At 31.9% G+C, this 12,390-nt stretch overlaps 2 protein-coding genes and 1 long non-coding RNA gene across 3 annotated transcripts; all 3 read left to right on the forward strand.

Annotated features, from left to right (window-relative positions):
• Positions 1-140: 140 nt before the first annotated feature.
• Positions 141-575, forward strand: LOC145800440 (uncharacterized). Its single transcript, XM_082890116.1, has one exon. The coding sequence runs from the start codon at positions 141-143 to the stop codon at positions 573-575; it is 435 nt and encodes a 144-aa protein (XP_082746242.1).
• A 4,654-nt stretch (positions 576-5,229) lies between these two features.
• Positions 5,230-10,833, forward strand: LOC114277663 (uncharacterized). The gene is made up of 6 exons (XM_082891547.1): positions 5,230-5,415; positions 5,585-6,048; positions 6,197-6,247; positions 7,008-7,085; positions 10,223-10,300; positions 10,379-10,833. Exons 1-6 carry the CDS (start codon positions 5,280-5,282, stop codon positions 10,652-10,654), a joined length of 1,083 nt encoding a protein of 360 aa, XP_082747673.1. The 5' UTR covers positions 5,230-5,279; the 3' UTR covers positions 10,655-10,833.
• Positions 10,834-11,467: 634 nt separating this feature from the next.
• On the forward strand, positions 11,468-12,156 carry LOC114277662 (uncharacterized). Its single transcript, XR_014342126.1, has 2 exons — positions 11,468-11,812; positions 11,940-12,156. It is a non-coding gene; the product is annotated as an uncharacterized LOC114277662 (long non-coding RNA).
• The last annotated feature ends 234 nt before the right edge of the window (positions 12,157-12,390 follow it).

The following is a 12,390-nucleotide window of genomic DNA, read 5'->3' on the forward strand; positions in this document are numbered from 1 at the left end:
GATATAGAGTATATTGTTAAAGGTAATGTGGAAGTTAATGAGTCAGGAGGAGACAATATTTGTTGAGAAATTCATTGCACTTGTCAAAAATTTGAGAGTTTTGGAATTTTATATGGTCATGCAATTAAGGCGCTTGATAAATGAATATTATGGAAATTCCTAAAAGGTATATATTAGGTCAATGGAGACTAGATGCGAAGGATTGTGCAATTGAGGAAACAGTTACAGTGGTTGAGAATGACCCTAAGTTGGTGATAGTAGCACGCTACAGAGATCTTTGTCCTAGAATGGTAAAACTAGCTGCTCGATCATCTGAATGCAAACCTGCCTATCAATTAGTTGATAAAACTCTTAGGGGCTTGTCTGCAAAAGTAAACAATATGATGGCTTCATTAGACGTCTCAGGCGCTTCTGGTAGTGGAGGCAATATTGAAGTAGGTACTAAAGAATTTGTAGTTGATCCAAACTTTGCACGAGCTAAGGGCTTAAAAAAGAAAGAGGCCAGACACAAGGGTGTGAGTAGATTAAAAACTTGGCATGAGAAGACTACTAAGAGAACAAAAGTTGTTTCGTAACCTACCCGCCTTACTCCCGTATTGAATTTACCGAAGTACTTGATTTCAAATTGGCTAGATTTACTTTTAAATTTTGCAATGTACCGATAAATGTTTTATAACCTCTTTAGAGCATTGGACAGTCAAGCGATACTAGAAATATTCAGAATTCATCTTCAAACCACACGCCGGTGAGATCTTATTCTTTTTATTGAAATCATATTACTTAAGTACATAATGATCATAAAACTACTAACAATATTTTATGGACTAGGGTGTTGAGATACCCTATTGGTCACAACTAATGAATTCCGAATATAATCTGCTCATGCACAATGTTAATTTTGCATGCCCGCCAACTTATCCACTATTAACGCCTTTGTCTTCCCAAGCATCATACAATCCACGAAGTTCTCAGGTGTGTAATATACTTGTTTGTAATCTAGATTTTTTGTTTTAAATACATGTGTATTTAATTCCAATGCATTTCTTTATATCTTCTTCTTCTTCTTCTTCTTCTTCTTCTTCTTCTTCTTTCTTCTTCTTCTTCTTCTTTTTTTTTTTTTTTTTTTTTTTTTTGTAGGGATTAGGATTTGATCTAGTAAAGCACAGTCCCATCGTGGCTGAGTCGGTCTTTCGTAATGATGGTTTGTTTGATTTTTTCAATCATTCGGAACCATTCCCACAAAATTGAAATGTAAACATTTATCTAGCGAGCCACCATTTTGCTTTATTTTTGAGAATTAAATTGAAATGGATTCAAGGTTTATTTAAGGAGAAGCCACTATTATTGTGTTTTATTTTTATTTGTGTTTGATACATAATAGAGCATCAAATTGTGCAGATTGGATATGGATTCAAGATTTATTTAAGGAGAAACCAATGTTATTGTGTTTTATTTTATTTGTGTTTGATATATAACAAAGCATTAAATTGTGTAGATTGGAATTTTTTTTTTTTTTTAATTTTATAAGTTTTATTGTGGCTGCAATTTTTTTATGCTGGAATACAGATTGGAGTAAAAGCAGATTGTAAATTTTTTTTTATACTGGAATGCAGATTGTAATAAATATAATATATGTCCAAAACGTTATTGAGTAGACTAGGTAGCACAGTGGTTGAAGTCCTTCTTTTTTCTTCAGTTTGTCTGGGTTCAAGCCCTGTCAACACCCAGTTTTTTTTCAATTGAATATGCATTAAACTTTATGAAACGACGCCGTTTCGGATCAGCAGTACCCCCGAATCCACACACTTCACATCACACACTCTCTCTCTCTCACACACACTCACTCTCTCTCTGTCTCTCTCACACACACTAGCACACGCCACACTTTTTTAATAAAAAACAAAACAAAATTTATCTTATACTTTTTCATTTTTATTTTATTTTATTTTACTTCACATCACACACTCACTCTCTCTCACACACACACACCTCACACACTCACTCTCTCTCTCTCTCTCACACACACACACTAACACACGTCACACTCTTTTAATAAGAAACAAAACAAAATTTATCTTTATACTTTTTCATTTTTATTTTATTTTATAAAATATATAATTTTAATATATGAATCTGATTTTATAAAATTAATATTGTTTAAAAAAATATTGTTCAAATAATTAAAATGAGATTAGTATTGAACATATTTAATAAAAGGCAAATTACACTAACCGTCCCTATAGTTTGGAACTCGTGTCACTTTGGTCCCTAACTTTTCAATTGTGACATATTTGACCCTGAATTTTAAATCTTGTTCCAAATAAGAACAATTGAAGATACCATTGTTTATATTCAAGGGCAAAATCGTCAATTTAATAAAATATAAACTAATTTGACAAAAATAAATGTCAAAAAAATATTTTTAATTTTTTAAAAATTATTTTTATCTACCAATGATAAAATTATATAAAGTTGATAAAAATTAATAAAAAGTACATGATTAATTTTTAAAAATTAATTTTACATGATCATCATCCAAACACATAATAAAAATTAAATTGGTAAAAAAAATGTCTAAAAGATTTATCAATTTTACATAATTTTATTTTTAGTGAGTAGAAATTATTTTTAAAAATTTTAAAATATTTGTTTGACATTTATTTTTGTCAAATTAGTTTATATTTTATCAAATTGACAATTTTATCCTTAAAAATCTAATGATATCTTCAATTGTCCTTATTTGGAACAAGATTCAAAATTCAAGGTCAAATGTGTCACAATTGAAAAGTCAGGGACCAAAGAGACACAAGCTCCAAACTATAGGGACTATTAATATAATTAACCCTTTAATAAAAATTTAAATTAATAATTCAAAATATATAAAAGCCTATATAATTAAAATGATTTGTATAACTTAAATTAATACAAAAAATAATTACTATAATTACTTTTTTTGAATACAAAATAAGAAAACGTAGGAACTAATAAAGACAAAAACAAAAATATTAATATTAATTAAAACCATATAAATAAAAAATAATAATATTCAAACTATATAAATATTAACTCAAATTGTACAAATACAAAGTAATAATATTCAAATCATACATCTATTACTGAAACCATATGAATAAAAAAAAAAAATATTCAAACCATACAAATGTTAACTCGAACTATACAATAAAAATAATTTTAAATCATTATTTTATATTTTTAGTAAGTACTTTTAATTTGGGAGATTTTTTTAAGGTCCCTGGTATTAAGATTTTATAGTATAAAGGACACTCAATATTTTCATAATATCTAAGGTCCCTCAACATCGATTCAGAGAAAATTCGATCCAAAGAATGTCTCTAGACAAATCATAGAGAAAATTTCAAATTTCTCTTGACACATCACAGAGAAAATTTCAAATTTCTATAAACAACAATGAAGATTATTGTTCTACTTCAGAGAAAATTGGGTTGGTTCAGAGAAATTCATTGGTTTGGATTGAATTTTCTCTGGGTTGAACTCAATTTTCTCTGGGTTGGTGCAGAGAAATTCTCTAGTTTGGATTGAATTTTCTCTGGTTTGGTCTAGAGAAATTCTTTGGTTTGGATTGAAATTTCTTTGGATTGATTTGAGGGACCTTAAACATTCTCTCCTTGGCATTTCATCAAATGCCTTCTTTGCTAAATCCATGTCCCCTTGTTTTTGTTTTTTGTTTTTTGTAAACTGTGCATCAAGGTGATGTCAGCAAATAATTGCTTCTATTTTGTTGTAAACCCTCTATCTGCTCATGCTAAAAAGATATGTGTTTTGTGTTACTACAGCCACTCTAGAAAGTATCAGGATGGGACTCAATTGTAGTACTTTCATGTATTCATTCCAGGTAATTGAATTTGTTCAATTTAAAAAATGATTACAACACTCTGGACAATATTTGATGGCAAAGATTGAAGCACCCATTCTACAACTAAAGCAGAATGCAGATAACAACAATGAGGATTAGTGCTCTACTTCAAAGAAAATTTGGTTGGTTTAGAGAAATTTTATAATTTGAATTGAATTTTCTCTATGTTGAACTCAATTCTTTCTGGTTTGGTGCAGAGAAATTCTCTGGTTTGGACTAAATTTTCTCTAGTTTGGTCCAGAGAAATTCTCTAGTTTGGACTGAATTTTCTCTGGTTTGGTCCATAAAAATTCTCTGGTTTGAATTGAAATTTCTCTGGATTGATTTGAAAAACCTTAGACATTCTCTCTTTGGCATTTCATCAAACACCTTCTTTGCTAAATTCATGTCTCCAGCTCATGTAAGGTTGTCTTCCTTTTTTAGTTGCCATTATGATATTTTCAATCATTATTTAAAGACAGAAGTAAAGAAAAATCTTGTAATTGAAAAAGAACAGAACCACAATCACATTAAGACCCAGAAACTGTCAAACATAAAACATCAGCGAGTGTAATGGAAACCCAAATTCCAATGTATACCTTCAATAGGTCTGAAGAAGCCTCCCCACTATATGACCATGATGATAATGGAGACAGACCACCACTACCACAACTCTGAATTCGATTTAGAAGTTTTCTACGAAAAAAGCAGCGATCGGAGATGAGCATGGGCATGGCGGTGGTAGTGGGAATGGGGACGATCTAGAAGTCTTCGTGGTGGGAATGGGGACAATCTGGAAGACGCGGAGATAAGAGAGAGAAGGGAATAGGTGAATTTAGCAGAGGAAGAGAATTTAGAGAGAAAGAGAAAAAAAAATGAGGTTTGATTTAAGAAATTTCTCTGTGATATATGAGTGTAGGGTTGAGGGACCTTAGACATCATAAAATAATATTGTGGATATCTTCCATTATTAAATATGAGAGAAGGACCTTAGACTAATTTTTCCTTTAATTTGTACAAAAAAATAAAAATTTTAATATAAAAATACATTATTTTTACCATGATAGACAAATAAACACAAAAAAATATTTTTTTAAATTCTAAAAGAATACTTTTGTTCTAGAAAGTGAAAATCATGTTCAAATGATGATCTTTTTTTTTTTTTTCCTTCTACTTTATTCCCCAAATTAGTTTCGATTTCTTTTATTTATTTTGACAAGAAATTATAAAAATGAAAAAGTCAATAAATTAAAAATAAAACACTTCAAATTGGACTTTTAACAAGAAATTATAAAAATAAAAAAGTCAATAAATTAAAAATAAAACACTTTAAATTGGACTTAAGCCCATACCCAAATCGGACGTGCATTGCACATAGATTGAACTATAGATCAAACTTGCCCACATGCCCGTCTACGAGTTGCCACCCGCCCAAGGCAGTGATTGGGTGAATGAGTATCTTCCTAAATGTGGTTATACCGATGGAGGAGAGAGCGAAGTCGAACTACCTCTGCCGAGGACGACGGCTCCGATCGTCGATGGTGAGTTTCTTCTCCTCCGTCTATTTTACATTTATTTTTTATTTTTTGTACCTCACCTCAATTGCATCAAACTCATTAAAAGAAAAATTCTTCTGTTTTTCAATTCAGTTCTGCTTTGCTTAGGGGTTTCTTTATTCACTTTTTAATTTTCAATTTAATTAAATGCTAGGCAAGGATCTCAAGCAAAAGATTGAAAATGTGCTTGAAAAATTACGCGGTTGGCAATCTGGGCCTTTGCTAGTTCAATTTTGGACATCCAAAACATTGAACGGCTGGTATTCTCTTAAAACTCAAAATTCACTTTTTTTTCTTGTAACATATGATGATACACTTTGTGTGTATCGGAGGATCTCTAGCGATCGTGACATTAACTTGCATGGAAAGTGTGAAGAAGACGCCTCGCTTCCCGGCAGTGCATTCTATAGCCAAAAGCCGTTGGTTTGGTCTGAGAATGATTTAGCATCTTTGTGTTTGCCTGTAAATTTGCTTGGGTATGAACCACCTTCGTATGTTATTCACCCAAAAAAAAAACTTCCGTATCAGAATTGTGTTGGTATACTTGAAATAGTATCCAACACCAAAGAGTTATGTCTACAATTTTTCAAGGAAGCTCGTGTTTGTGACATCTTTCAGGTTTGTCGCCAACCCAATCCATATCTTAGACATGTTCAATTTCATGTTTAAAAAATTAGTATTTTCTTCTATTGGCAATTGTTCTCTACATTTTTAAGTTTTCAAAGGATTCATAAGTTGTATCATCTCTTTTATTATTTCCTTGCAGAATGAAGGTCTGATATGTTCAGATGTAGGACTTGAACACTTGGGCATGAAAGTAAGTGGCAAAAATTGTAATGCAAAAATGTCAAGTATGGTATGGAGCGATTGTTTGGTGATTTTAGAGAATTACTCCACGCTGTTTATCCTTTGACATTTGTCAAGTTATCTCTTAAAATTTTAACCCGCAACTTTAACTAATAAATATGGCTTGAAAATTGATGTATTAAATTCGAGTTGTCTCTTAAAATTTTATAAATGTATAAAATATTAGGGATTGTTATTTTCATCTATGTGGTCAATAGTCCCTCACTTACTAGGAGCCACCAATATTTCTTCATTTTTTGTTGGGGAAAAAAAAATAATGTAGAGAATATTTTTGAGACTATTGTAAGTTCAAGGTTTTCTGATCAGAGGCCTTGTAATGTGTGGGGGAATGAAGAAATATTGGTGTCTCCTAGTAAGTGGGAGACTATTGCCCACAGATGAAAATAATGATTCCTAGTAGTAAAGAGCAGTTTATGGGTTGAAAATTTTGTGTGGTTCCTAATAAATTATGAGATTAATGGCCATGTTGTGTAGTTCCTAGTAGTAAACTAACAAAAATAATTCATTATTTACTTCTGAATTCCCTGATATTAGAAGACATTGTCCGCTTGGTTCTTATTTTATTTTTTATTATTATTATTTTTTGTATTCTGAGCTTTCCTAGCAAAAAACAAAGTAGTATTTATTTATTTTTCCTACTTAATTAGTTAAGAAACTGTTTTTCATAATGGACTAATTATTATTATTAAATTTTTTATTTTTTTTTGCAGCTCGATGTCTCAACTCAAGGAAGTGAGGTTCCCTCCACTTTTTCAGTGGATCACACCCGGCAATTTACAACTGAACAGGTTAACTCAACTAAACTTACTACTGTACATAAATGTATAAAATTTGTTTTTATGATATTGATTTGACTTAATATTTAGGTTTTCAATAGAAAATATGAATTGCTCAATTGGGTACATGATGTTGCCAAGAATAATGGTTTTGGTGTTGCTACTTAAGTCATCGGCCTATGGTAAGAAATCAAGGATTTATCTTGCTTGTACAAGTGGACAATATCAAGCAACCAAAATGATAACCGGTACAAAGAAGTGCAGATGTCCTTTTACTGTGAAGGCATCGGAGACAAATGAAAAATGGTCATTGAAAGTAATCAATGGATTGCATACCCATCCACTTGCAAAGCATCACGAAGGATACTTCATATGCAGGGAGATTTTCAAATAATGAGAAATCATTGTTAATAGATATGTTGTTGTCATGATGGAATTTTGTTTGATATGACTTTTATGTTTGCTAGATGTTATGTTGTTTAAGTTAATGGTTGAACAATTGGCATGTTTGTATTTTGAAAAATTATAACAAATTAATGTTGAATAATATGTTTGCTTAATGTTATGTTTTTGTTTAATTGGTAAATATTATGAGAGCAGTTTGTTTTATGGGTATGTTATTATTATTTTTAAAATTTATGATAGGTTGAATTTTTTTGAAAATTTATATAATTTTTCTTGTGAACAGATTATGTGAAACCGTGGTTCCAAACTGAACCGAACCGTGTTTAAACGGTTTGGTTTGGATTGGCTCTATGATTTTAATAGTTTGGTTTAGTTCCAATTTTTATAGAACATTGATTGGTCTTGATTTTATCCCAAACCAATCCAAATTGAAATAAAACTAGACCATACACACTCCTAATCAGACTGAAAGAGATTTTACTTACGTTAAAAAATAGAAATATTACTCTACTGTTAGTACTCTGCCTTCCCATATGAGCTTTTTGGTTCATCAGTCGATAAATAGTGTGATGGTGCTAGTTGGCTGATTGGTTCTGAATGGAGTGATTGGATTCTAAAGTTTTTGTTTCCTCATCAATTCTGGTATTTTTTGGGTTTCAGAGGTCTGCTCAGGTGCTCATGCTGTTTTTTGTTGGCTGTGTGATGAACTGCTGATGTCTGCACTGGTGTCTGCATTGATGAAGTTTTTGATGTTGTGTTCAGGTGTTGTGCCTGGTCTAACCAATTAGTTTTTTGTTTTTTGTCTGGTTGGCTGTTGGTTTGAATTGGTTGTTGATCTGTATGGAGTTCATGGCAGCAGAGGCTTGCTTGGTTGTTTGCTGCTGGTGCTAACTGCTGATGTCTGCACTGGTCTCATCACTGCTGATGTCTGATTGGTTGGTCTGTGGATTGGATTCTGGTGTTTTGTTTCCTCATCAATCCTGTACTGCATCAGGAACAATGGGCTGTTAATTTGGGAGGTTGTGCTATGCTATGGTTTGATGATCTGTTCTGCTTTTGGTCTGCTGTTGGTCTGATGAATTTGTTGATCTGTTCTGTTTTGATCTAATGAATTTGTTTTGGACTGCTATGCTCAGCAGTGGAATGCTTTGCTGTTGTGGTTAAATCTGATATGTTAGGAGTATCTACTGTTGTTGGACTGCTATGAACTGATATGTTAGGCTTGTCCGTTTTGTTTGATAAGTTGCTGCTGCTGATAGCTTTTGGGGTTGTGTTCTGCTTGTGTGCGATCTGATTAAGGTTCAAGTATGCATTATGAATTGGTTTTGGCTAAGGTTCAAGAATGCTTTGGTCTGCCTGCCTATACTGTGTTTGCTGTGATCTGTTTGTTGGTTTCTGTTTCTTATTTGTGTTCTGTTCTCTTGTTTGCTTTTTCTTCCTGTCGGGTTTGGTTCCTCACCGAACTCCTGGGGTTGGTCAATTCCATGGAGGAGGATATAAGCTCTAGCGATCGTGACATTAACTTGCATGGAAAGTGTGAAGAAGACACTTCACTTCCCGGCAGTGTATTCTATAGCCGAAGCCCTCAGTTTGGTCTGCGAATGCTTTAGCATCTTTGCGTTTGCCTGTAAATGTGCTTGGGTATGAACCACCTTCGTATGTTATGTATCAGAATTATGTTGGTATACTTGAAATAGTATCCAACACCAAAGAGTTATGTCTACAATTTTTCAAGGAAGCTCGTGTTTGTGACCTCTTTGAGGTTTGTCGCCAACCCAACCCATATCTTAGACGTGTTCAAATTCATGTTAAAAAAATTAGTATTTTCTTCTGTTGGCAATTGTTGTCTACATTTTTAAGTTTTCAAAAGATTCATGAGTTGTATCATCTTTTTTGTTATTCCTTTGCAGAAGGAAGGTCTGATATGTTTAGATGTAGGACTTGAACACTTGGGCATGCAAGCAAGTGGCAAAAATTGTAATGCATAAATGTCAAGTATGGTATTGAGTGATTGTTTGGTGATTTTAGAGAATTACTCCACGTTGTTTATCCTTTGACACTTGTCAAGTTATCTCTCAAAATTTTAACCCGCAACTTTAACTAATAAATATGGCTTGAAAATTGATGTATTAAATTCAAGTTGTCTCTCAAAATTTTATAAATGTATAAAATATTAGGGACTGTTATTTTCATCTATGTGGTCAATAGTCCCTCACTTACTAGGAGCCACCAATATTTCTTCAATTTTTTGTTGGAAAAAAAAATGATGTGGAGAATATTTTTGAGACTATTATAAGTTTAAGGTTTTCCGATCAGAGGCCTTGTAATGTGTGGGAGAATGAAGAAATATTGGTGTCTCCTAATAAGTGGGAGACTATTGCCCATAGATGAAAATAATGATTCCTAGTAGTAAAGAGCAGTTTATGGGTTGAAAATTTTGTGTGGTTCCTAATAAATTATGAGTTTAATGGCCATGTTGTGTAGTTCCTAGTAGTAAACTGACAAAAATAATCATCATTTACTTCTGAATTCCCTAATATTAGAAGACATTGTCCGCTTGGTTCTTTTTTTATTATTATTATTATTATTTTTTGTATTCTAAGCTTTTCTAGTAAAAAACAAAGAAGTATTTATTTATTTTTCCTACTTAATTAGTTAAGAAACTGTTTTTCATAATGGACCAATTATTATTATTATTTTTTTTTTTTAATTTTTAATTTTTTTTTATTTTTTATTTTTTGCAGCTCGATGTCTCAACTCAAGGAAGTGAGGATCCCTCCGCTTTTTCAGCGGATCACACCCGGCAATTTACAACTGAACAGGTTAGCTCAACTAAACTTACTACTGTACATAAATGTATAAAATTTGTTTTTATGATATTGATTTGACTTAATATGTAGGTTTTCAATAGCAAATCTGAATTGCTCTATTGGGTACATGATGTTGCCAAGAATAATGGTTTTGGCGTTGCTATTAAGTCATCGGCCTTTGGTAAGAAACCAAGGATTTATCTTGCTTGTACGAGTGGCCAATATCAAGCAACCAAAATGATAACCGGTGCAAAGAAGTGCAGATGTCCTTTTACTGTGAAGGCATCGGAGACAAATGAAAAATGGTCATTGAAAGTAATCAATGGATTGCATACCCATCCACTTGCAAAGCATCACGAAGGATAATTCATATGCAGGGAGATTTTCAAATAATGAGAAATCATTGTTAATAGAATGTTTGCTTGATATGAGTTTTATGTTTGCTAGATGTTATGTTGTTTAAGTTAATGGTTGAACAATTGGCATGTTTGTATTTTGAAAAATTATGACAAATTAATGTTGAATAATATGTTTGCTTATTGTTATGTTTTTGTTTAATTGGTAAATATTATGAGAGCAGTTTGTTTGATGGATATGTTATTATTATTTTTAAAATTTATGATAGGTTGAATTTTTTTGAAAATTTATATAATTTTTCTTGTGAACAGATTATGTGAAACCGTGGTTCCAAACCGAACCGAACCGAACCATGTTTAAATGGTTTGATTTGGTTTGTATTGGTTCTATGATTTTAATGGTTTGGTTTAGTTCCAATTTTTATAGAACATTGATTGGTCTTGATTTTATCCCAAACCGATCCAAATTGAAATAAAACTAGACCATACACACTCCTAATCAGACTAGTTACGTTAAAAAATAGGTATGCCTTTGTTAAGCCCAATACATGCAATCAGGGACATAAGAAGATCAATAACTCTACCTGTCGTAACCCGTATGCATTTGAGTTGGTTGAATTTGGACAGGATAGTTACTCATCAAGAATACTCGATTGACGACATTACCTTCTATCCAAGCAAGGAAGAAGTGACGTGTGAAGGGGATGATAATTAATGGATTAGGTAAATCTAGTGCATATGTTGATGCTCTCCCTATTGGTTTGAAAGCATACATGAAGTATATCAAGGATGTAAATGCGATAGTAATTGAGGTTTCAGGCTATTGCTGATTTAATAGGTTTTATAGAGAATGCATGGTATCAAGTTAGGCATGATTTACTAGGTGAGTTGCACACCACAAAGAGAATACACTGCACTTTATGAGTTATATGGAAGTGTTGAGGCGCTGACACACATCCTGTCATACTTTGAAGGCAACCTTGACTATGAGCATTGGATGATTATGTCAAACATGAGACATCTTATTATGTCATGCTATAACGTTGTATTGTACTATTTATCTGTACAACAATTTCTCACCTTTTTACCTTTGAGAACAGTGCCAGTGTCTTAACTTGAGTGTCGTGAGATTGCCATCGAGTTTGTTAAAGAAATTTATTTTGTGCAGGTACAACAAATTAATCTTGTTTGTATTTATTAATTTATCAATTAGTTGTACATAATTATAACTGATATTTTTGCATTTTGTTGTACGTTTTTTTTTTTTTTTTTTTTTTTGCGATCGAATCATCTAGTTCCTCCAATATCAACCAATTGGAGACGTTACCATCACTCTTGAGCAGACGACTGAGATAAAGCATATGCTTGACTGGGATAAAGCGTACACGTTCAACATATTCAACATTTAAAGGACATCATACATCAATCACATTGTAACTACTCAAGAGACATTTAATATTGTAGATATTGATTGATGTATAATTTTATTTATAATAAAATTTAATAAACTTTTTTATTTGTATTATGTTTTCGAATTTGCATTAGTAAATATAAGCATCATAATGTTCCATTCACATAAACATAACCATTCAAAACATCATCACATGTTCCATAATTTGTAAGAATAAAGTACGCATTACAAGAGTGCATTCACATAAACATAATCATAACTATATAAAATATATATATATATATATATATTCGTACACTATTCCATTCACATAAAAATGTTTGCACCCCAAAAAC

The sequence above is a fragment of the Camellia sinensis genome, chromosome 10 (genome assembly GCF_055761805.1).
Source record: "Camellia sinensis isolate YWXY chromosome 10, ASM5576180v1, whole genome shotgun sequence".
Taxonomy (NCBI): Eukaryota; Viridiplantae; Streptophyta; class Magnoliopsida; order Ericales; family Theaceae; genus Camellia; species Camellia sinensis.

What these genes read in the sequence shown, in the direction of transcription:
- LOC114277663 (XM_082891547.1), top strand. Translation starts at nt 5,280, where the DNA reads ATGCCCGTCTACGAGTTGCCACCCGCCCAAGGCAGTGATTGGGTGAAT. An exon ending in TTGAACACTTGGGCATGAAA is followed by an intron (nt 6,248 to 7,007) that starts GTAAGTGGCAAA and finishes TTTTTTTTGCAG; the next exon opens with CTCGATGTCTCAACTCAAGG. An exon ending in GGCAATTTACAACTGAACAG is followed by an intron (nt 7,086 to 10,222) that starts GTTAACTCAACT and finishes TATTTTTTGCAG; the next exon opens with CTCGATGTCTCAACTCAAGG.
- LOC145800440 (XM_082890116.1), top strand. Translation starts at nt 141, where the DNA reads ATGAATATTATGGAAATTCCTAAAAGGTATATATTAGGTCAATGGAGA.